We start from the raw sequence: 24,201 nt of genomic DNA, 5'->3' as shown, positions 1-24,201 counted from the left end.
ATAAGTGCTGTGTCTGCAGTGGATCTCAATCTGGGTGTTTGGACACATCCTTCTACAGGATTAACAGAATTGTTTGGACCAAAAACATTTCTGAAATATCAAATGTTTTCATATAAGACTTAATATATTTTCTTATCAATTGCCACATAACTCAACCTTCAAAGAGATGCATAGAAAACAAGGAAAACTAAATCCTTTTTGGTTGTACTTCACATAAATGATATTATAAAATAAGAATTGTCCCTGGTGACTATATCTACAGGGGCAAACGTAAAACAAGTATGGGATCTGTTGAGTTCTCTTATAATAAGTACATGGTTGTGTTTCAATTGGAAGTAAAAAAAATAGGCACATAAATATAGAAAATATTTATTCATTAAAAAAAGCTTACACCAGTACAAAAATTGCTACATAATATTACTGGGCGGAGAGACAGATGAAAGCATACATAATATTTAAAAGATAATAAGGCATCTTGCATATACAAAAAGTGAAGGGGGGGAGGGGGGAGCACCTTCCATTATTAAATATATAGCAATGAATATGATACATCCTCGTCACACCGCATGTCAGCATTTACAAGTAGACAATACCTGTTCGACAGCGGTGAAGTTGTTGCATGCATAATTAACATGTATACAGACAAAATGCACAAGCAATGAAGTGTATGGCTGTGATCACACTTAAAAAAAAAAAAACACACACACCAGTTTTTTACGTGTCAGTAGACCGTCAAAATTCCTGTGTACAAACGCACCAAAATGAAACCTTTTGAAACAGTCACCTAACTGCCAGATATAAATGTGCAAATATGACCAGTTCATTTTACTGTCCACTGTTTTCATTATGATATACCCACAATCCTATTGGAGACAAAACAAGTGCAAGGTGAGGACATTTTGTGCAACAGAAGAAAAAGAAAAAAATCGAAATAAGTGACTGAACATAGCACAGATTAATGTTTAAGTGCATGCTACACGTGACAGTACAGAAATATGAGCTTAAGTGCTAAAAAGAAAAGCCGTATGGAATAACTAGACCAAATCTGATTTAAGGCAGATTTCAGTCATAGACATACTGTAGTTAAAGAATAAGTTAAGAGGTTTGAAAAATAAAACAAAATAAAAAAGTCCTTAAGGATGAACAATTAACCTGTTTGAATCAATAATGAATATTCCAGACATCTCATTGGCTTTTGAAAAAAAAAAAGAAACGCCGCTATTGGTTGATGCCAGAAAAAAATACATATTCGTAATGTTACATCCATCCCAGCCCAGTGATTTTAACTGCTTATTCAGTGCAAAATGGACGCAGTTCATTCGTTACATTATCGTTTAGCTTGTAGTCTGACATATTTTTTAAAAACAGAGAATGTTCCAAAAGGGTTTAAATCCTTCTGCGAAAGAAATGGTGTTCAGTTGTACAGTAACGTCTCTCTCTCTCTCCATTCTCCCTCTTGCTTGTTTTATTTTTTTTTTGGAATGTTTTCCTCCTTTTCCTATTCCGCCTGGCAACATTAAAACGAGTGAGCGTTTTAGTTTGTGTGTTGCCGCTGCTGTCATAGCCAGGCTCCAGGGTCCATGCTTGAGTAACAGTGGTCTGCGTCAGCGTGTACTATGCTCAGTCCGTCCACACAGTCAAACACCATGCTTTCAACGTCGATCTCCACATCATCTGGAAGGGAACAATACCAGAGAGCTAGTTAGATTCAATGCCACACAACGGAATGAAATCCAAGAACAACTTAACAATAAGCAAAACTGTAGGGATAAACGTCCACTACCTAGAAGAGTAAGGGGCAATTCTGCACAAAACATTTCAAAAGTACAAAATTATAATAAGTCACTTAAATGTCAATCACAACATGACCAGATCGGATCATGCCGTGCTCATCTGGCTGACGTGAATGCAAGATGCATTTGTGAATTATTTGAAAAATGAATGGTAATGGTAATAGTTTATAAACACGATATAATAATTATTATTATACAATTTTCAATCAACTACAATCCACTATGATGCATTTTGAAGACGGACACATTTCTTGAGAAACATCAAATCAACTTGTTCCTTTTTTGACATTATCTCACTTCAAATCATTCAGAGGTAATAACATATATTCATATTGTCAAAACGTATTAAAACATAACATTTTAATTCTCATTTGGACCTGAAGCTATCTGGCCTTTAGCCAATAAGGCAAAGAACGGGATTTATAGGGACTATGGCGAGGGCCAGACCCTATATTTTATCCTAAATGTGAGGTGCGTCGGGGCGCTCCAGAGTGGCATAGTGGATAGAGCGCGTACCATATTGGCTCAGGCCTCGATGAAGTGCTCGCGGGTTCGAATCCGATCCGTGGAACTTTAGTGCGTGTCATCCCCCCTCTCTCTCTCTGTCTCCCCATTTCAACTCTGTACTATCAAATGAAGCTTGAAAATGCCCCCCAAAAAAAAAATCTTAAAAAAAAAAAAAAGAAATGTGAGTCTCGTACCTCTGTCTGAGTCGGACCTCTCAGAGGACATGGTGGAGCCCTGGCTGTCGTTCCTCATCCTCTCTGGTCCTCTCTGCAGCTGCTCCAGCCTGACCTGCAGCTCCCTCTGCTGCCAGCGCAGACGGCCCTTCATTTGCTCCGCCCGCGAGTCCTGCTCCTGCAGCTTCTGAGAGGGACAGAGCATGGGACAGACACCAGTGAGACAAGGGCTAAAAAAAAAGTAGCCCAAGCCTTTTAGAAACGACCTAGACCGGATAAGCATTTATCCTGTCTAAAGCATTTTATATCTCTTCTCCTCTGCCTACCCCTAGATCACCCACCAACCCAAGCCCCATCAACTTTACATGTTCTTTTTCTTTGTTTATTGTCGTGTCTTCTATGTAAAGCGCTTTGAGTGCGAGAAAAGCGTTATATAAATAAAATGTATTATTATTTTTTTCCAGCGCACACCGAGTACAGACAGGAAGCATCAAGATTGTGAGGAGATATTCACTGATTTGACAAAAAGTTATTTTGTCAACAATTATTCTCCAGAATCGCTTACCCCACCTTTAAATGTGCAAATGTATCTATATTATGTATGCATAATAAACATTCTACTACTTTGATATACCTGTTTAAAGAACTTGTAGGTTGAAAAATAGTGTGTGTGTGTGTGTGTGTGTGTGTGTGTGTGTGTGTGTGTGTGTGTGTGTGTGTGTGTGTGTGTGTGTGTGTGTGTGTGTGTGTGTGGATTGAGTGGCAAAAGGCAAACAACAACTTGGGAGGTGACTTAAGGGTAACTTATGATTGCTGTGTGTGTGTGTGTGTGTGTTACCTTTATGTGCAGCTGGGCTCGTCTGAGCAGGTTGAGGGTGGTGTTCCTCATAGAGTCAGATGACAGGGGCACTTGCTTCTTGAGTTCCTCCAGGCAGTGTCTCAGCTGAGCCCGTCTGCAAACACAACAACAACACACATCTCATGCTGTTAGTGTACATGCAAATGAACAAACAGGCTTTATCTTCCACTAACCTACAAAAAAAAAGTATATTTTGCTTTTAGAAACACAATTTTTGAAAAGTGTACACAATGTATTGCACAACATTCATTACCTGTTTTTTTCCAGCTCGTTGTGAACCGACCTGCAGTCACAGAGAGACAGAGAACGAGTTTGTTTAGCTCTGAAAGATATTTCTGACATTTACCAGAACATGCACTTGCCACATTGAACTCAGAAGAAGCTAGGGCTAGGTGTGTTATGGCTGTAATTTATACCATTGATACTAACAAGGTTTAAAAGTATTATTACGACACAAGTCATAACACAATGTTCAATGCAACTCACTGCATTCCACTAACATGCCTGTTTTAAAGTCTGAAATTAACGCAAGTTGTTGACTGTTGTTGAACATCCTTCATTTATAAATGGGATAACAAAAAAATAATCATATCGTCACTAATTCACAATATAACTTCTAGTTATGATAAGGACGAGCAGAAGGCTATAGGCATTACAATGGTGCTTTCTCAAAACTGAAAGTCGGACCTCACAGCCACACCCTGTTGTCAGTTATCTGTTATGTAATGCAATGTTATGTATTCACCTATTGCCACCACCACCAGCAGCAGATAACTTTTTGCTCTTCTGTTTGCTTCTCTTATCGGAGTGATCCGGACTGAGAGGTGAAGCATATCCATGTTCTGCCTCTGTGCCGGGGAGAAAAAACACATCAAGTAAGAATAAGTCTGACATACAATGCAGTGCGATGCAAAATATAAAGTATTCCGACTATAATACATTTATATATTAATGAACCGTAGTGCTACAAATACACATATCTTTCAATAAGTTCCTTAGCTTTTAGACTGTGAGAGAGAGAGAGGGGGAAAACACTCGACTGCTGTCATCAGCATCATCAGCTGGACTCTTTTTGGTTTTGGCGCCATCACACACAAAAACCTATTCACTGTTATTGAACTAGTCTGTGCAGCCTCGCGAAACAAAAACGCCAAATGTAATGCGTGTGAACAGTGAATGAAACGTTTCAAAGTTTCTCTTTTTAATCCGCCTCCCTTTCATTCGCCGTAATAAACGCTCAGCGCTCAGATTCATTTTCAAATGAGACTAGGATTGGCGCCTTCGAGTACAATGTGACCGATATATATAGGTCACTGAGGCAAATGGGAAAGATCGCCCATAAAAACAGCCTTCCAGCAAGAATTCTCGAGAAGATTTTCAAACGGTTGCATTGCATTATGCCTACGTGTAAGGTTTTTGCATGCATAACTTTACATATCGCTATATTGTGAATGCTGCCTGTTTCAACAATAACCAACTTCCTCCTATAATTGCAGACTGACAGTTGTCATAAATATGCTCACCCCGCTCCCTTCGCTCCAGAAACTCAGCGGCCCGGAGAAGAACCTGAATGTTGCAAACGTGTCCGTCCATCGCAGTTCTTTGTCAAATCAGAACAATCGCCGGTAAACAAGCTACACTGTTGTGTTATAGCGTCCGTAGTCTGAAGTAGATGAAGCTGCTGTGCTGTGCCTGTGTGCTACGTCCACAATCCACACAGCACTCAAAACACCGACGCTGCCTTCACGGGTTCCACGTACACTCGGACTTTTGATTTTACGGGAAAAACTCGATCTGGCGGGCTCCAAGTTTGTCGGATAACACAATCCATCCGAGGTTATTTCCCTCCGTTACTTTATTGAAGTAAAAAGAAAAAAAAACAGTAAACAAATATAACAATAGTCTATTATTTCTGTAAAATGCCAAAACTGTACCTCAACTAAAGTAAACAAATAGTAATTTTACAATCATGTAACTCCTAGTTTTACAAGACAATGTTATAAACACTATTAACGTAAAAAGTATATCGAGGAGAACATTATTTTTCCCTCTCGCATTAAGAATATTGCATAATCTGATTATAATGAATTAATGGGTGGGTCATTAAAATACATTTAGGCTCGGATTACAGTATTTCCGAAAGCATTTGAAGGCATCAACAGACGACGTAAAACGTCATTGTCAACCCCCATCCCCTCTACTCCCGAACGAACAAGCCAAATCATTTTTTAATTGGTTCACAAAGATATTGAAAGGTCCTAATGAATATTCACCCTTTCATTATATGAAACCCTTAGACAACACATAGTATTTATGAGCTAGTTGTACACAACCTTTGTTATAAAGACTTATGTTTTATCTTACAGCTGATGTCTGAGAAAAAAAAGTATTTTATATAGCCTACAGTCTTTTGAGAAAGTTTTAATATTTACCTCAATTACAGTATACATTAATAATAATAATAATAATTATTATTATTATAATAATAATTTTTATTTGTATAGCACCCTTCATACATAAAATGCAGCTCAGAGTGCTTTACAGTCACACAATAAAGAAAAATATAAAACAAAACACATTTATCACAGGCAATAAACCAAAGAGCAAAAAAACATAAAAACATTTTAAAAAAAATGCATAAAATGCTAGAGTCAGACCTTACCTTATTGAAAATGTTAAATGCATAAAACAAAAATGTTAAATGCATAACATTTTTTTGTAAATAATTGTATTTCTATAAAATACACTATCTTACTTTTTCCCCATTATAGCCTTTAGACAAAAAACACGATGGAATTACAAAAAAAATATATGCTCAATATAAATATACCCAAAGACTGAAACAGTCGGTAGAATAAGCAGGGTGACGCGTTTAATTATCTTTTCATAAAAAGACGAAAGTAGTGGGAGAAAATTGCCCTAACTAAATATGGCGATGTCCGGCTTCACTGCCTGCATCTAGTTCCAGTTGTTTTGTGCCTGTTGGGAGTGAAGCCGCTTTGCCAGCAGTATCTTTAACCTATGAACTCCTGAGTGTGGCAGTCCTCCGCCATATTGACTGTTGTCTTGACTGGAGAGGAGATAGAGAACATTTTGAGGTCCGAGAAAAGAAACGAAAGTGTGCTCTCTAAATCATCGAAACTGGTGCAAACTTGGCCAGTACGTGTTGTAAACAGCGTCGTGATGGCGAGGAAGAAAAGCAAGCAGCAAGGGCTCGCGCAGAAGGAGCTTGTGCCTGGACAGCAGAACGCTCCGAAGAGCCCAAGCTCTCCCGGCGCCGGCGATGCAGCTGGCGGTGGCGGCGGAGATGCTGGTCTGGATAGGCTGGCTACTACCAGGGCGAACCAGGTAGGTTTAGCTAGCAGCAGAGCCAGTCGCTGTTTTGAAATGAGGCTAGTTAGCCTATGAGCTAGCTACTACTCTGCTAATCCAAGCTTCTTCCATTGTGATTTTTATTTTATGTTGCTAGACCCTGCAGAGGTGACGAATTAACTGATATGCACCCGCTGGCTGGTTGAAAGCTATTGTTATCTTAATGTAGAAGTATTGGATGCTGAGCTTTCTCGTCGTTTTGGTGTGTAAATAAATAAATAATACGCTAATTTTTCAGCGAGCAAAATCGTACCCAAATAGGCGGCTAGCGTTGCAGCCCATCTCCTCCGCCGGACAGGTGACATTGTGCCTCGGACAGGTCGTCCCATTTCCCAGCTTATACAAACTCCTCATCCGCCCAGCTAACATATTAGCCACTGGGGCTAGCCGGGGCTATCATCTCCAGCTAGCATGCTGCTGCTGCAAGCGTGCTTACTGCCTACACTCGAACACATCCATAGGAACCACTCAGCCAGCACAGGCTAACCAGCTAACAGCTAGTTAGCGAGTTAGCCGAGAGAGATAATGGGTTCATAACAAGGGTAGCTAACCCCCAGACGTGGTTCGAGTTATTGATTCAACTAATCATGCTATTAATATATCTTTATTATTATTTTGCTGTACCACACTCTGCTACTGGAGTATGAGAAGCTAATGTCAGAAGTTTCTATGTATGCAGTTATAATGCAGCTTATAGCTGAGGGTAACCGTTTCCTCATTAAACTAGCTAACCTCTGATATGTCACATCTAAGCTTAACTACCTGACGGCTGCTTGGATTAGGTAATAACATTTAATACCACAATGTGTACGATGCCTGTCTAGACACGTCCCTAAGCGAGACGCAAACTATGAATTGTTTAGGGCAGAATTCTGTTTTGCTCCATTAATTGTGAATTGTCTAGATATGTCCTAAATCTATCACTATATCATACAAGCAGAAGATACTAATCTATCTATCTATCTATCTATCTATCTATCTATCTATCTATCTATCTATCTATCTATCTATCTATCTATGCATTAAGTTTAGTGAATTAAGGTAAAATGGATAGCATCTAACATTGTGAAATCAACCTCCCTTTCTGACTCGTATAATATCCTATCTATTTTTACACTGATTAAGAAAGGTGATGATTGCACCTTTTTAACTGGAGTATGTTTTGAATCACTTTTGGTGTCTAGACAGAATGATCTGTCACAGATCACAGTTTGACTTTTAATCACATGCCAATACTTGACCTGTTTTACCCTCTCTCTCTCTCTCTCTCTCTCTCTCTCTCTCTCTCTCTCTCTCTCTCTCTCTCCCTCTCTGCACACCTAGCCCATGCACACCTGCTGCCTCTTGTGCCACCGTGAGTTTAAGGACTGGGGCGCGGGCTCTGTGAACGGGCTCCCCGGGGGCCACGGCACCAAGTTGGCTGACGCGGTGCCGGCTCTCTCCCAGGCCTTACTGCGGGAGGCTCCGGGCCGGAAGCTGGCCGACGCCGTGCCCTCGCTCTCTCAGTCCCTGCTGGGTGAGGTGCCTCTGTGGATCTGTCAGAGCTGCTGCAAGAGTGTGGAAGAGGAGGAGAGGCGGAGCACCCAGGAGCAGCCCACGCCGGTAAATAACAAGGGGGGAGGGAGGGGGGGGGGGGGGTTCAGACTGATTCAGCTTATTTATTTACTACTTTTAAGTCAAAAGACATGTGCTTGTTTCTGTCAGCTCAGGTCATCTCTATTCATCATAACGGGGCCTCGCATTTGCATGTGCTCTCTCGCTGGCTTAAATCTGTGTAAATATCACCATGGATTTAATGAGTGTAAAGATGTGATGTCTACTATTTGTCCCTTTTTGGAAGTAACTTGTTTGTATTCTCTGTGGCATATATGAGGCATCAGCAGCTACTACATTTGCTTTCATGGTTTGTTTGTCCGTATATACTTAAAATAAAATGCAAATGTTGAAGACTTAAGCTTGACTGCGGAGAAACATGGTGCTCAAAGATGTTTAGTTGATATTTGTCTCAAACCTGGAAAAGTAAAAATAAGAAATAAGGAAGTAACAGTGAGAGGGAATGCTGAACAGTACCCTGCAAGGATTTTTCTTTTAATATATAGTGAAGAATGAATACTGCATTTGAAGATGTTTTGCTTATCTTGTCAGAATCTCAAAAGCCTTGTTTCCACTGAGAGGTGCGGCTTAGTTTGATGCAACTGTTACTCGCACGCATTCATTTGAGCTTCCACTGTCAAAATTTGGAAAGGGTACCAAAATAAGCGAACCGTGCCACTGCTGTTTTTGTCACCCTTTCGTAGGGGTACCAAGCCGACCCAAAGGGTCCCACTGCAGTCTGATTAGTTTGGTTATTAGGAATAATAGTAATTTCCGTGCATGAGATAAGTCACCTTAGCAAGAGTGAAGAGACTTGTGTTTTTTGAGAAAAATGTAGGCGTGCGTGCAGCACACTGTCCCGCTGCTTTTATGTCACCAAGGTTACGAAGCTGCAGGGGCCAGTGCCGTTTAACAGCTCTGACCCATAGACTGTAGACACTCTGACCGCTGCTATCATTGTCGGGCATAAATCCCGCCTACCAAGTAATGGTACTGTCGGAGGTGGAAACGCAAAACCGAACTGTGGTGCTCAGTGGAAACGAGGCATTAATGTGTTAAAATGATCATTAGTTGTCACTTGGTACCATTGCCAAAATTGTGAACCTATGTTCCCAGCTCTGTGATTAACCAGTTATTTTTTTGTTTTGTTGTTTAAATTCAGGTACCATTGTCACACTCTTCCTCCTGTAAGTCCCAGAGCTGTGGGAACGGCTACCCGGAGCAGAGCACCGTGGACTGGGACCCCAGTTCCTTCCTGTCGGCCCACAAACTGTCAGGTCTCTGGAACTCTGCCCACACCAACGGAGGGGAACACTGCAGCCACACTTCTTCACACTCACAACAAGGTCCGTCATCGCCAGCTCCCACATTTAATGTCCATTTAATGACCGTGAGAGCAATAGCTTAAAAGAACTACGCAACCCTTGATTTCAGGCTGTGTTTGGAGTTTTGTGCATTTGATTAGACTCCCAGCTCTACGGCCGGCTTGTTTGCTTACTTAGCAAAGCTTCCAATGCTCTACTTTCTGAGGTCCTCAGAGCTCAGCCGTATGAAAGGTGGAATAATGTTTGAAGATAAGCTTGTTGTCAAAACTACCAAGTGCTGTCAGATGGTGGCGATGCATTTTTAAAAATAACCACATCTTTCACATGAAGACGATTGAACTAAATCAGAGAATATGGCTTGGGTCTGTTGCGGATTATTACAAAAACGTTGGAGACTTTTTATGTGCAGGCGGAGCTGTAAACCGAGTCAATGGAGAGGTAACAGGCTATTCTCTGGCTAAACTAACTACTCCATCATATCATTCTAACACAATCTTCAGGGCTACAGAAACTTTAGAACTGGGCATGTATTGCCTTCCTGGACTTCCTAGCTTTTAAGTCTCATGAAGACTAGAATATTGACCCACAAATGCATGTCTTTAACCGGGTTAGTTAAAAGTTTTCATCTCTCACATGTATTGTGATTATTTTGTGAACTGTTCAGCATTAATCAGGGCTCCAGAATGTGCCTGTTTTGGCATGTGGAGTGCGCCTAGATATTTTCACTGGTTGCACCAGAGCACCTGACATTTATCATGTCTTTTAATTTAAAAATATATATTTATAACATTCTGCGTGTGGGGACATCTGCCTTCGACCAACATTAACATTATTATTGATTATTTTGTCCTTGTACATCAGGACTTTATGTACAAACTCATACAGGCATGTCACATGGCCGGCATAGATGCTCAACTTTTTTTTTTTCAGAGCAGCGCCACTCACCCAAACTGTGAAGGAAGCTGCCTTTCAATGATCATTGTCATGAATAAGAACGGATTAAATGTGAAGCCGATGTTTGCAAACACGCGCACCGTTTATCAGAGTGCTCGCCGAAAAAAAAAAAGTTTCAAAATCTTGGATAAAGTACATTCCATATGATTGATGGAGACACTGACATTTCCTCACTATAGTGTAAGATCATCTACTGCCCCCTCTTGCGCTGCCAACATATTAATTGGCCACACAGAGGTGGAGCATTCCAATGAACAACGTAGGCTATGTGTACTGAGTTCACCAACACGCAAAAAATCTGACATGCATCACATTAGGCCATTCCTCATATCAATAATATGATGTTATGAATATTGGTCATTTGAGGAATACGCGCTGATGCTCAATTAGAACCAATGAATTGCACCCTCTGTTTTAAGTTCTATTTGTTTTATTTGTTTTGGGAGTTTTTCACTTGTGACAGAAGTTTGTTTTTATTTAAATCCTGTTATTTAAAGGACATTTGTCTAAGCCCTTTAGTCTTATTAACAATAATATATAATTTGATAATGAATAACTTATATCGTTATGAACTGACTTAATGTTTCACACTGAGTCCAGAGCCCTTTTCATGCACAAACCTCCTTCAATGAAACTTTGAAATTATGATTTATGATAAACTTTGTTTTGCACGAACATTGCCCAGTACAAAGTATTAACAAAATCGTTGAAGATAAAAATAACAAGCAATACTTGGCAGACAATGTGTGTATAGAAGGTACTGTACATGGAGGGCAATAGAGAAGATGTTTAAGCAAAGCTCCCTCATATTTAAAAGCATTAGAGGGGGAACATGAGCTGAATTGCAGCAATGTAGTATATAAGCGGTGTCTTTTTAAATGATACACATATTAATGAAATACAACTTACATGCAGAATCCCGTTACACATAAGAAGTGTCGACGTTTCCATGTCATTTAGAAAGGATCAAATGTATCACTGTCTTTTCCCAGATTTGGGTAAAGTCTGCCTTTTTTAAATGATTCATTGCTTTGTCATTTTACTGGTTGGTGGATTGATATTAATTTATTATTACACAGTAGTCAGGTGCACCACTTGTCTAGCTATAATATTTTACAGACATAACTCAGATACCAAGAAGGTGTATCGAAAGAGAAGTGAATGTGAAAGTGAGACGTGTTTTTCCTGGTTACAAAAACAAAGACAGTAGTTTATAAAATGGGAAGGGTTTCTCTGATCTTTTTTTATCTGTTTTTCTTCCTGTTTCTTGGCTCTCGTCAAATGGCTTTGCAGAGATTACCTGCTGCGTAACTGTGGTTGTATTTGTAGTTTAGCAAATCCTCCAAATGGATCATGTTGCCAAAATGTATTTGACCTAGTCCTAGGGTAAGGGAAAGTAGTCTTAATAATAGCGTGTGTGTGTGCTCAGCGAAGGCAGCTGTGCCCTTCCTGCACATGGGCAAAGTTACGTTGGACTCAAAGTAATTTAGACTGTTCAATGTTACTTGACGATTGATCAGGTCAGGTGTCTCAACTAAACAGAAATCGGTAACACTTTATAATAACTATCCGTTGTAACTCGTTAATAGATCATTAGTAAACTCTTAATTAATGATTTGTTAAGTGTTTGTTAGCAGTTTGTTAACGATTTATAACAATGGTAGATAGTTAATAGCTTAATAATTGAATCAGTTCATCTGGGACGAGGCTGAAATAGGCTATAGACTATACACAGTGCATGGGCAACTGAGGGCAGCCCCATTTTCAAATATTTTTAAATAAACTCAATACACACTGTGCATGCCATGGACTTGAACGTGACGTGATCAGTTAATCTCGGATTACCTCCCAGATGAACTGATTCAATTATTAAGATATTAACTATCTACCATTGTTATAAATCCTTAACAAACTGCTAACAAACACTTAACGAATCATCAATAATAATTAATTAAGAGTTTACTAATGATCTATTAACGAGTTACAACGGATAGTTATTATAAAGTGTTACCCAGAAATCTAATATTTCCCTCATGCTGGATGGGATTTGTGCTACTTAATGCACTTCAATACACAGCGCTGCATTTTGTTTACGGAGGAAGTTGAGAAAGGACGTGTAAAAACCTAACTGGCAAGTATGGGTAATTGCCTGTAGGGATTAAGCAGGAAATAATTATTTAAAAAAACACTACAAACTCAAAATTAAGGGTTGAAATGCCAAAATGTCAGCACCTGGGGTTATTGAGTTAATGGCATTCATCAAAGCTCCTCAACATCCACAGACTGTGTGGTGGCAGTAAAAGACAAATCCAACTGTTTCCCAAAATCTTACCCTCCCTTTTTTTATACAACAAAATATACCAGCAAATGAAATGGTAACTATTTGGTGTAGCCACGCTTCAGTGTTTGCATGTCTTTTTAATCCAAATAAGTATTTTTCTTTTTATTGTCAGAATATTAGTCTCAAAATCCATGATTGATTTCCTGTCAAATTCATTAATCTTTTTTTTTTTTTTGTGTGTCCATCTCCAGGTGTCACAGCGGGGTCTGCCTGTCACGAGAAGAGAGGACTTCACGAAGCGCCTGGGAAGTCTGCTAAATCCTCGGGGGCCAAAGTGTGTCCGTACAGCCACCCGTCAGCCCAGAACTCCAGTGGATCTTCTGCTGGGAACCCCCTGTCTACCTCAGCAGACCTCTGTAAGACCACGCCCAAGCACTTCAAGACCATGTGCCGTCGACCAACGCCGCCAGGTAAACATCTCCTGTCACGCTTCAAGGACTTCATTTGACTTTTTTTTATGAAATTGCAGACCAGTATTGTTAAAAAAAGAAAGCCGCTGGCATGTTTCAAACTTCCTATTACATCTACAGTCAGGGTTCGTACAGATGCTTGAAAGTCTGGAAAATGCTTGATTTTCAATCGAGTGTTTTCAAGGTTTGAAATGTGCTTGAAATCTGAACACTGTGCTGGAAAATGCTGGATTTTCTCTTTATTGACCAGTGTCGTAATTCAACTCATATTTTCATTTTTTTTATTCTGTAAATAAATAAAAAAATCTGTCGCAATGTTTTCTTAGCCGCCGTCTTGTATGCACGAGTGCAGTTGCTCCCTGTGTTTTCTTTCCTGGGACACGCGCCACACCTGGCGATCGCTCCAGGAATTATCCAGAACCACGAGTCGCTGCTCATAGACCTATTGCTCCCGATACTTCCATATCCGTTTCCATTTGGTTATGACGAGGCCCTAATAACCGGCAGGCATAGGCGACTGTACTGTCTGCAAAAAGTAGCCTACCTCCAGCTGTTCACAATGGGGGAATCGGCACTTAGAAGTCATGCCAAAGGTAAATCAGTAAAACGTATCAGACAATGTCACTCTGGATGACTGTTCATTCATGTTCTCCTTTGTAGGTTACACTAAATCCCGAGTTTGTATGTGTTAATGACTTGTTGATACAAATAAATGGCATGCTAAATTGATGCTCAACACCGTTAGCAATTAGCTGACCTGCTAGTTCTCAATAATGTATTGCTCCAAATCAGGGCTCCAGACTGCGACCACATTTTTGAGACCGTGCGAGCGCCATTTCACAACTAGGGGCACGCGCGACCGAAAGACAAAATGTTTTTAAATTATTGTGCTTTGAGAGAGAGACAGTGGATAGTCCGTGAGTGATCAGCGACACAATCAACGCCCCGGATGACGTGACCTTCTCTCCTCTCAGTGTCCCGCTGTCTTTAACATGTTACAAACTGCTGACTTTCCCCGCTATATTTGCCGACTTTCCGCCATAGCGATAAGGCTGTTAAATGCCAGAGACAACTCGCAACTTTTTTTTGAAACCGCGCTCACCAGAGCCGAGTAGCAATGGCTGTACTCTCCTCCTCACCGCGGCGCTGACAGCACTCACTCGGGCAGCCCCCCGCCACCTGCAGCAGACAGACAGCACCCTGTCCGCTCTGTACAACAGCTGCCAGGTGACATTTGTAAACTAGTAAATTGTTTCATAGGTCCACTTTCAATAGGCCACTGCATTCCTATAAAAAAAGACAACCTTATAATTATATATGGCAACAAAAAAGTTTGTAAAGTGAGTGTGTAAATATGTTAATCGTCCTAGTTAATTTGTAATATTATGCAAATTAGTTGATAAATTCATCTAGTTTCTAGTTACTTTTGGGCCAATAACGATTTTCCTTACAGGAAGCAGGGATAGAGGAAAAATCCGATGTAGAAGGGGTTGTGGTGAAAATAGGTAAAAGAAATGCCTTTTCCTAAAGGAATGTCTGAAGGATTTCACATGGTGATACAAAATCAAAAACACAATGAATGTATCATCTGTTGTCAGTGTGTTTTAAAACATGCTGGCAATACAATATCAGTTGACCTAATATAGTTCAAATTGGGAAACATTTTAATAGCTGCGTTGCAGGTCTGTTTAAGGTGTGCCACTAAATTTTCTGCTCGCGCCCCTAAAAATTCTAAGTTAGAGGCGCCAGTGCTCCTAGTAAAAATGGTTAGTCTGGAGCCCTGCTCCAAATTCATGTTGTTAGCTAGATAACGTAAGCTCGGGGGTTACTTCATTGTAACGTGATGTTACCCTCAGCGGGGTTAGCTCGATGCAGCTCCCATAACAAGTTGTATAACCTAATCCATTAGTCACACTGTAGTGATAAGTTACAGAACCAAGATCCAACATTTTAATTTTGTGAAGTTGTCGAAGTCGAGAACGGTCTTTGCTGGCTGCCAAAAAGAGATTTCAGTCCACAGTCTCAGCATGTTAACGCTATGTAGCCATTTGTACTGATGCTTTATTGGACCAGAGCCCACTTAGTCCCATTTACGTTCTGAAATCATGGACATATATTGGCTTAAATACCTTTTGTTATTTGACTGAAAGACCGTTTTGGGAGGATCACTTTTTGGCAACACACCAACATACACAAACTGTAATCTGGAAACCTAGCAATATTGAAAATGTCTGGTCATACACAAGCTCAAGAATGTATTTAAATATATAATATCTAGGCATACTTTTATACATATTTTTATAATTCAGCCGGGGGGAAAAAGGAGTGCAAAGGCTGTATTTGCCCTTTGTTATTCTTACATATTTCTTACATGTAGTGTGTGTGTGTGTGTGAAATAAGTTATTAATTAGTAACCATTTCCTACATCAAGACCTATTGATTACCATTATGGCATTTTCGACCGAATCACAGCAGCACTGATATAGAGTGACAATATGGTCCATCTCTTGTGATATTGCTCAAGTATAGTCATGATGTTATTAACCTGATAGATGGTCATTTTTGGCATATGAACTAAACTGATAAAGGTCTCCTTAGGGCCATACTGCAATTTGGTGATTGTCCATACACATTATGTTATGAACACTCCCATTTTACAGATAAGGCAATGTATGAAATCATAAGCATTTATTTATATACTTTATATATTTAAAGCTTCGGCTTCCTTGAAAAAGTTGACATTTTATCTTGAAAGTGCTGGAAAAGTGCTTGAATTTTACTCTTAAAAAGCTGTACGAACCCTGTACAGTGTTAAAGAGGAAGTAAGCGATATATTTATGTTAATATACGTGTTAAATCGCTCTATATTCATACAGTGATCACTTATATAGTGTACGCGGTTCATAACACAGGAGCGACAAAGGGGTGAATGTGTATGCGCCTACAATGGTGGAGCAGGTAAAAATCCTTCCCAATGTCTGTTTTTATCATGTTTTATCGCACTTAATGATCTGAGATGACGCTAGATAATTCGCTGCTTGAAGACTGCTGTGTGTTAATGTGGTGACGTAGGGACGAGGGAGGGGACTGCTAACTGCAGTAACTGACAGAAAGTTAGCTAAAAGGACCATTTCGCTTACTGAACCTTTAAGTTTAGGAAGAAAGGGATGAGATATAAAATGTGGAACTAAATACACGAGACACACTTTAGTTTACTCACCCCTTGTGCAACTTATTTTCAATTCAACTAAATGTATTTTATGGTGCCAATCCTTGTTTTTAAGAGAAGCCAGTATTCATACTTAACTTTGAATTCAACTCCAAAGTAAATGAATAAATAAATGAGTTGACGATCAATTGAAAAGTTGACAAAATTACTCAAATGATATTTGGCCTGTTCTTTTGAAGTAGGGTTCTATATACAGTGGAGGAAATAAGTATTTGATCCCTCACTGATTTTGTAAGTTTGCCCACTTACAAGGAAATGAGCGGTCTATAATTTTAATGCTAGGTTTATTCGAACAGTGATAGACAGAATATCAAAAGGAAAATCCAGAAAATCACATAAAAAAAGATAGAAATTATTTTGCATTTCATTGAGTGAAATAAGTATTTGATCCCCTATCAAAACATTGCTTAGTACTTAGTAGAGAAACCTTTGTTGGCTAATACAGATGTCAGACGTGCCTTGTAGTTGGTGACCAGGTTTGCACACATCTCAGGAGGATATTTGGACCACTCCTCTTTGCAGATCCTCTCCTAATCTTTAAGGTTTCGAGGCTGTCGCTTGAGCTTCAGTTCCCTCCACAGATCTGTAGGATTAAGGTCTGGAGACTGGCTAGGCCACTCTATGACCTTAATGTGCTTCTTCTTGAGCCACTCCTTTGCTGTATTTTTAGGGTCATTGGCGTGCTGGAAGACCCATCCACGACCCATTTTTACAGACCTGGCTGAGAGAAATAGGTTGTCACCCAGTATTTCATGGTACATGGCCCCACCCATAGTTCCCTCGATGCAGTGAAGTCCACTTGTCCCCTTAGAAGAGAAACACCCCCAAAGCATAATGCTTCAACCTCCATGCTTGACTGTGGGGATGGTGTTCTTGGGGTCATAGTCAGAAGTCCTCTTCCTCCAAGCATGGCGAGTCACTATGATACCAAAGAACTTGATTTTGTTCTAATCTGACCACATCACCTTCTCCCAAGCATTCTCTGAGTAGTTCAGGTGTTCATTGGCAAACTTCAGAAGGTTCTGTACATGTCCCTTCTTGAGTAGGGGGACCTTACGGGCACTACAGGATTTCAATCCATTACGGCATAGTGTGTTACCAATGGTTTTCTTGGTAACTGTGGTCCCAGCTGCCTTGGGATCATAAACAAGCTCCTCCTGTGTAGATCTGCGCTGATCCCTCACCTTTCTCATGATCATTGATACCCCACAAGGTGAGATCTTGCATGGAGCCCCAGACCGAGGGAGATTGATGGTCATTTTGTGTTTCTTTCATTTTCGAATAATCGCACCAACAGTTTTCTCCTTCTCACCCAGCTTCTCGCCAATGGTCTTGTAGTCTATTCCGGCCTTGTTCAGGTTTACAATCTTGTCCCTGATGTCTTTAGACAGCTCTTTGGTCTTGCCCATGATGGAGATGTTTGAGTTTGATTTATTGACTATGTGGACAGGTGTATTTTATACAGGAAACTAGTTGAGAATAGGAATACTTTTTTAAAGCACACGGACTAATCTGTGGGAGCCAGAATTCTTTATGGTTGGTAGGGGATCAAATACTTATTTCACTCAATGAAATGCAAAATAATTTATATCTTTTTTTTTTTAATGTGATTTTCTGGATTTTCTTTTTGATATTCTGTCTATCACTGTTAAAATAAACCTAGCTTTAAAATTATAGACCGCTCATTTCTTTGTAAGTGGGCAAACTTACAAAATCGGTGAGGGATCAAATACTTATTTCCTCCACTGTATACAGTAGACATGACATAAACTGCTGACCAGAACACAAACACATGCACTGGTGTGGAAAGATCCTCATTTCTTTCTCCTCTTGTTTTCCGTTGTCCAGGTGAAGCCTTCCACCCCAGTGACCACCATCAGCACACAGATTTGTCGGTCCCCCCCAACAGTCCCACGGGCCTGTCTTCCTCCCAGCATCATTCCTCCCTGCTGCCTCCCAAGCCTCCCAGCTCTGGGCAGCACGCACACGTCACCTCCTCCTCCTCCTCGTCTGGCAGCGTGGTGGGGGCAGCAGCTCACGCTCCCTTCTCCCCGCTGGCGCCCAACCTCCACGGCCCCGCCACAGCCAAACTCACCTCCCCCTGTCCGGACAGCCCCACGTCGCTCCACAAGCCCAGCCCGTGCAAAAACTCCCACATTCCCGCTGTCAACACGCAACACAACAGCAAACTGGGCACGTCCATCATGGGCTGTAACCACCCGTGCAACGGACACAGCGCGGGAACGGTGGCCCCTTCGAATGTAGGCCATCTGCCGGCCGGGGCGTGCAGGTTAGTAAAGACTATCACCATATCTTTCTTTCCACTTAGTGGTACAGTTCGGTTCGGTACAGTATGGCAAAAGTTGGGAAGGGTACCAAAATGAGTGCACCACGCCGGACCTATTATTGTCGCCCTTTCATTGGTGTATCCCAAGTGGTCCCAAGAAGGTGGAGCTACACACTGCAGTTTGTTGATTGGTCGTCAGAATAGTCATTTCCGTGCAAGAGATTAATCACTGTGTAATCTACTCGGAGTAAAGGCAAGAGTGAAGAATTTTGTGTTTAGCGAAAGAATGATGCCGCACAGCTCTTTGTTTACTGTGTGCCGTTTTTCTGATTCATTGAATTTATATGCGTGCTACACTGTCCCGGTAGCCTGGAAATCTAGACCCTGATATCTTGAACGATAGAGGGTCTGGCCACGATCAATAGTAATTTCCAACTCAAGAGGCGGCTCCTACTCGTGCATTTCAAATGCCACTGCACGCTGTTGGATAGCACTACAACCGATCAGAGCGATGCACAAGGTGACGTATTAAGCCCCGTTCGTTTAGCTAACAGCTGTTAAACTGTTAAATTAAACTTTTGCCGTGGTCGGTCGGCAAAACAGAACATTCCACTTACTTGCTAATGAAAGATTTGAGTGCCGTCTTCCAAATCGTAAAGGGTCGAGGCCAAAGCAATCTCAAACTCACACAACATATCCGCAGCCATCTTTGATGTTTACTATCACGGCTTCGACGTCGCATGCACGTCACTGTCGTCATCCGGTTACGTCCTCCCCAGAGGACCATATAAAGGGCTCTGGCGCGCCCATATTAGATAGAACCAATTGAAATGTGAGTCAGGATTTCTGGACTTTCTGAAAAAGCTTCAATGGAGAGTGTCCAGACCAACATGCACAGCAAATTTAATTTGCCAGGGGCAGGTCTGGGAATGCCAGGCTACTGTCCCGCCGCTATGCTCTCACAAAAGTTTTGTATTTGCCACAGCCATGGATGTTCAATGGCCATTCGGCATTTACCCCGCCTACTGAATAAGGGTACTGTCTGCAGTAGAACGGTACTGCTCAATTGTAACGAAGCATATGACTGTGGAATTGAGAAACGGCCTCTCTAGCTGTTGATTTATAATAGAAACGTCTGATCAACATAATCTCTCTGTTCTTCATAGGGACCAGGCATGTAAGGGGCACAAGATGACTAATGGCACGTTGTGCCACCCTTCATCTGAGCTGGAGGAAGGTGAGGATGAAGACAGCAGCTCTGAGAGAAGCTCCTGTGCCTCCTCTTCTACCAACCAGAAAGACGGGAAGTACTGCGACTGCTGTTACTGCGAGTTCTTTGGACACAATGCGGTACTTAACAAACTTTTTTTGTCGCCATGTTCCATGTTCCATGTTGCAATGAAACCCTTTGTTAAACATATATTAAAAGATGATCTTTTGGAAAGAGATTGTAATGTATTGTTTGGTCACAGCCTCCAGCTGCACCGACGAGCCGTAACTACGCTGAGATCCGGGAGAAGCTGCGCTCCCGTCTGACGCGCCGTAAAGAGGAGCTGCCTCCGCGGCAGGACTCGGACCCAGCAGTGGCCAGCACAGAGGCCATAGACAACCGGGATGTAGACGAGCTGCTAGACTTCATCAACAGCTCTGAGCCCAAACCTGTCAACAGCGCCAAGGCTGCCAAGAGGGCGCGCCACAAACAAAAGAAAAAGGTGTGGTGCTTTTTGCTATCTATTTATTTTAACATGTATTACATATAACTGGGTATTTCCACCTTTTTAATTTTTTTTTTCTCATCCGTGGCCCTAATAATCTTCTGTACATTTTCAGTCCATATTAAAATATCAAAGGCTTAATACACTGTCCTACTAATGTATTATATCAATAACATTATATTTTGTATACCGGCTCACCTGTTCACACTCTAAAGCATGTCCCATTTCTGTTTTCCCAGGAGAAAGCTCAGCTGGGCACCACGGACGCTGGGGACAGTGACCCGTCAAACCCCTGTGAGCCCGGGGACGATGCCCTCCCCGATGACTCTGAGGCCGGCCGCCTGTTGGACTGGCCTCAGCTGGAGCTGGAGCGGGTCAACAGCTTCCTCACCAGTCGGCTGGAGGAGATCAAGAACACCATCAAAGACTCCATCAGGGCCTCGTTCAGCATGTACGACCTCAACCTGGACGTCAACGACTTCCCAAAGAAGGCGGCCACGCTGGAGGGCAACCACCTGCTCTCTCATCTCAACGGTTCCTCTGAGCTGCAGCAGATAGACCTGGACCTGGCCCCTCTCTCCCTGGGGACCTTCAAGAGCCACCTGGACCTGGTTAATGGATGGGAGGACACCACCACCGTCTCATCCCCTAACGCCACCACCACGGCCTCAGGGGCCCCCGCCGCCGGCTCCAAGGACGTCCAGCGGTTGCATACGGCCCCCAGCCTCTCAAAGCTCATAAGGGTTCGCTCCCCAGAGAGATGCACTTCCGCCGGATCCGACAGTTTGCCAACGGTGCCGGCCCAAGCTACGGCCAAATCGAAGGAGGATGTCCCCGATCCCAAGAACACGACGGTTGGGAACAACGCCGCCGGCGGTGCAAAGTCCAAGAAGAATAAAAAGCAGCAGCAGCAGCAAAGACAGGAGCAATGTGTGTCGGAGCAAAACTCCAACAGATCAACCAAAGCTGCCTACGGGAACGAAACGCAGAGAAGCAACGAGTCTAAAGAAGTGGCTTCTAACGTGGCAAAGTCCGGCAACAGACACCCCCAGCACCCTGCGGACAACCAGAGGAATTTGCCTAGGAAAGCAGAGGAGGGCAGGTCCTCCAAACAACAAGCAAACGGTAGCCTCTCCAATGCACAAAGGGGCAAAGGTGACACGGAAACGCGAGGTGGTCGGCCCGAGCAGGATTCGGAGAGCAAAGCTCACCACGCCATTCTGGCCAATGGGCAGCAAGCCAAGGGGAAGAATAAGAAGAACAAGAACAAGGGTGAAAAATCCGGCAGTGCTATCGGTACAATCTTTAACACCGTACGCAAGATTTCAATTGTTCCTTATAATGTGATTTAAGCTAATGTTGAATCTTCCTTGTTATTCCCAGATGATGTATTTCTCCCTAAAGATGTAGATCCAGGAGAAATGGATGAGATTGATCGTGAAGTGGAGTACTTCAAAAGGTAAGCTCAACACACCAGTGTATCAGGATTCAAGGTGGAGTCAGCGGCTCTGGAGAACGCTGGTTGTCGAAACCCCTTTTCTTCAAAATCAGTGTTCAGTTTTTTTTATAGAAAAACAACATGGTGTTGATACACAGCCTAGGCATTGTAAACTGGTATGTAATCAAAGGGACCCACCGTAGCTAGGAACATACCATTTTATTTTACAGAGCCTGGGCTGTTTGTTAGCACCAGATTTCTCTTCAATGCACACACAGTACGTACAGGTAGCGGAATGTGAGGAGATATTCGCTGATTTTGACAAATTGATTTTGACAAGAAGCATTCTCCAGAATCGCTGCCTCCACCTTTAACTAAACTGTTATATGCACTAACATTTACTGCATCACCGAAACTGATGATTATTTCTTCCTCTTCCTCCTGTTTGTGTCTTTCTTACCTCTAGGTTTTGCCTTGATTCTGCAAAACAAACTCGGCAGAAGGTCGCAGTGAATTGGTCCAACTTCAGCCTCAAAAATGTTCCTTCCAATGCAGCTCAATGACTTGGATGTGCGTCGGAAAAGAAAGAAAAAGCAACTTCACACCACAAACTCTTTGACTAGAGCCCCATTTGGCCTGAGGCCTTTTCTCATTCCCTGTTTTCTCTTCTCTTCCTTACTAAGCCAAGGGACCCCTAGTTCAAAATCATACTCTCCATTCAGAAGACTGAAACATAACATGTGGCTGACAAAGCCAGGGATCATTCTCAAGGCCAGCTCTACCCTCTGCTATTATTGCAATGTTCACTAAATGAGATGCAAAAAATGGAGAAAAAAAAGTCTGTTGAATCCACTGCATCTATGTGCTTACGTATGTAGTATGTAAACAATTACCTTAAATGAAATAAATGTTTTTATCACAAATCTGAGACATTTTAACATTGTTAAACGAATGAATTTTACAATCCGTTTAATGTGGTGCTCATCATCCATGACATTCTGCGTTGCTAGTTTCCCTCCCACTACACTAGTCCCTTTGAAAATGGAACACACAACAACTTTTTGACTTTATTTAGTGGGAAAACACTTATATATTAATGGTGGCATAAATTGCATTGATTTTTTTGATTTTTTATTACAGGCAGCACATTTGATTTTCGATCATTTCCAATTGGTATACTTTCCTCTATTTATTTGTGATCATCAAATGATTTAGTAATCGCTGATTGAAACTAAAATAGCGTCCGTGCTGCACTGTTATCTCTATGTATGAAATCATAAAATTATGTGAGAAGACAAGAATGTGACAGTTCTCAACGCACCATAAAGACACAAATGGAAAAATCTAAATTGTTGTGTTTAACACATAGCTCACAGGATGCATCTTAAAAGAATCTGATTTAAGTGCAGATGCAATACCCATGCATGAAACGTACTGAACATTTTAAATACTGCCCCCCCCAGTTTTATAATGTTATCCAATATACATTCAGCCATCTGTAGAAGGAAGTCCTTTAGCACAGTTTTTCTCACTTTTAAACTGTTATTTAATCTCTTATATTCCAGCAGTGACAGGTACACCAGTGTGCATTGTTCATTTTCACTGTGGGAACCATCACACACTGTTTGCCGCAGTTCATTTTAAAGCTTGTACATATTGATTGATTATTTTTGGGCCCTTTTGAGCCTTTGTCGAGCGTTTCCGGAAGGTTATGTGTGTGAGATATATTTTCAACCGTACTACTCTTTATTTTTCTTCCCATGTACTGTGACCTTGGTGGCGCCCTTGTACCTCAGCTAAGCCTGTCTGAAGTCCAAGTCTTGATAAATCTTTAATAAGATATATCATCAAAGAGTTGATACCTCTGGGACAAGGGCTTTACTATTTACTCCAATAAACACATGTTTTTAGCTGATGGCTTTCATTAAGTTGGATCATTTTTATTTTTATTTTATTTCTTTGAATCTGTCCTGAGATTTTGTTTTCATATAACATCTTTGATGCTTTCCAGGTTATATTCAATTAGAGAAGATTATCTTAATGTTTCGAATGTAGATTTATATTATATTAATAGCCAAGTGTATGTTGGCTTGTTTCCCTTTTTTAATTCACTTTTGATACTGTGAAAAATCTTTCGTTCAGAAAGATTAAAAACAATACAGTTTTGAAAAAAATAAAGTGTGGTGTTTGCTTTCTAAGTTTATC

At 41.4% G+C, this 24,201-nt stretch overlaps 2 protein-coding genes across 2 annotated transcripts; one reads left to right on the top strand and one right to left on the bottom strand.

The window, feature by feature from the left end:
* Positions 1 to 396: 396 nt before the first annotated feature.
* mxd3 (MAX dimerization protein 3) lies at positions 397 to 5,014 on the bottom strand. Its single transcript, XM_080034993.1, has 6 exons — positions 4,856 to 5,014; positions 4,078 to 4,180; positions 3,586 to 3,615; positions 3,312 to 3,426; positions 2,495 to 2,660; positions 397 to 1,674 (listed from the first exon to the last, which is right to left on the bottom strand). The coding sequence occupies exons 1-6, from the start codon at positions 4,923 to 4,925 to the stop codon at positions 1,559 to 1,561; spliced, it is 600 nt and encodes a 199-aa protein (XP_079891119.1). The 5' UTR covers positions 4,926 to 5,014; the 3' UTR covers positions 397 to 1,558.
* A 1,391-nt stretch (positions 5,015 to 6,405) lies between these two features.
* On the top strand, positions 6,406 to 23,963 carry fam193b (family with sequence similarity 193 member B). The gene is made up of 10 exons (XM_080035296.1): positions 6,406 to 6,680; positions 8,028 to 8,306; positions 9,460 to 9,643; positions 13,109 to 13,327; positions 18,405 to 18,846; positions 20,010 to 20,193; positions 20,316 to 20,555; positions 20,798 to 21,854; positions 21,942 to 22,017; positions 22,463 to 23,963. Exons 1-10 carry the CDS (start codon positions 6,516 to 6,518, stop codon positions 22,557 to 22,559), a joined length of 2,943 nt encoding a protein of 980 aa, XP_079891422.1. The 5' UTR covers positions 6,406 to 6,515; the 3' UTR covers positions 22,560 to 23,963.
* Positions 23,964 to 24,201: the final 238 nt, after the last annotated feature.

This window comes from Ammodytes marinus (assembly GCF_949987685.1).
Source record: "Ammodytes marinus genome assembly, chromosome: 10".
Lineage (NCBI taxonomy): Eukaryota > Metazoa > Chordata > Actinopteri > Uranoscopiformes > Ammodytidae > Ammodytes > Ammodytes marinus.
Note: the sequence above shows the minus strand (reverse complement) of the source record. Positions and strands in the feature narration are given on the sequence as shown.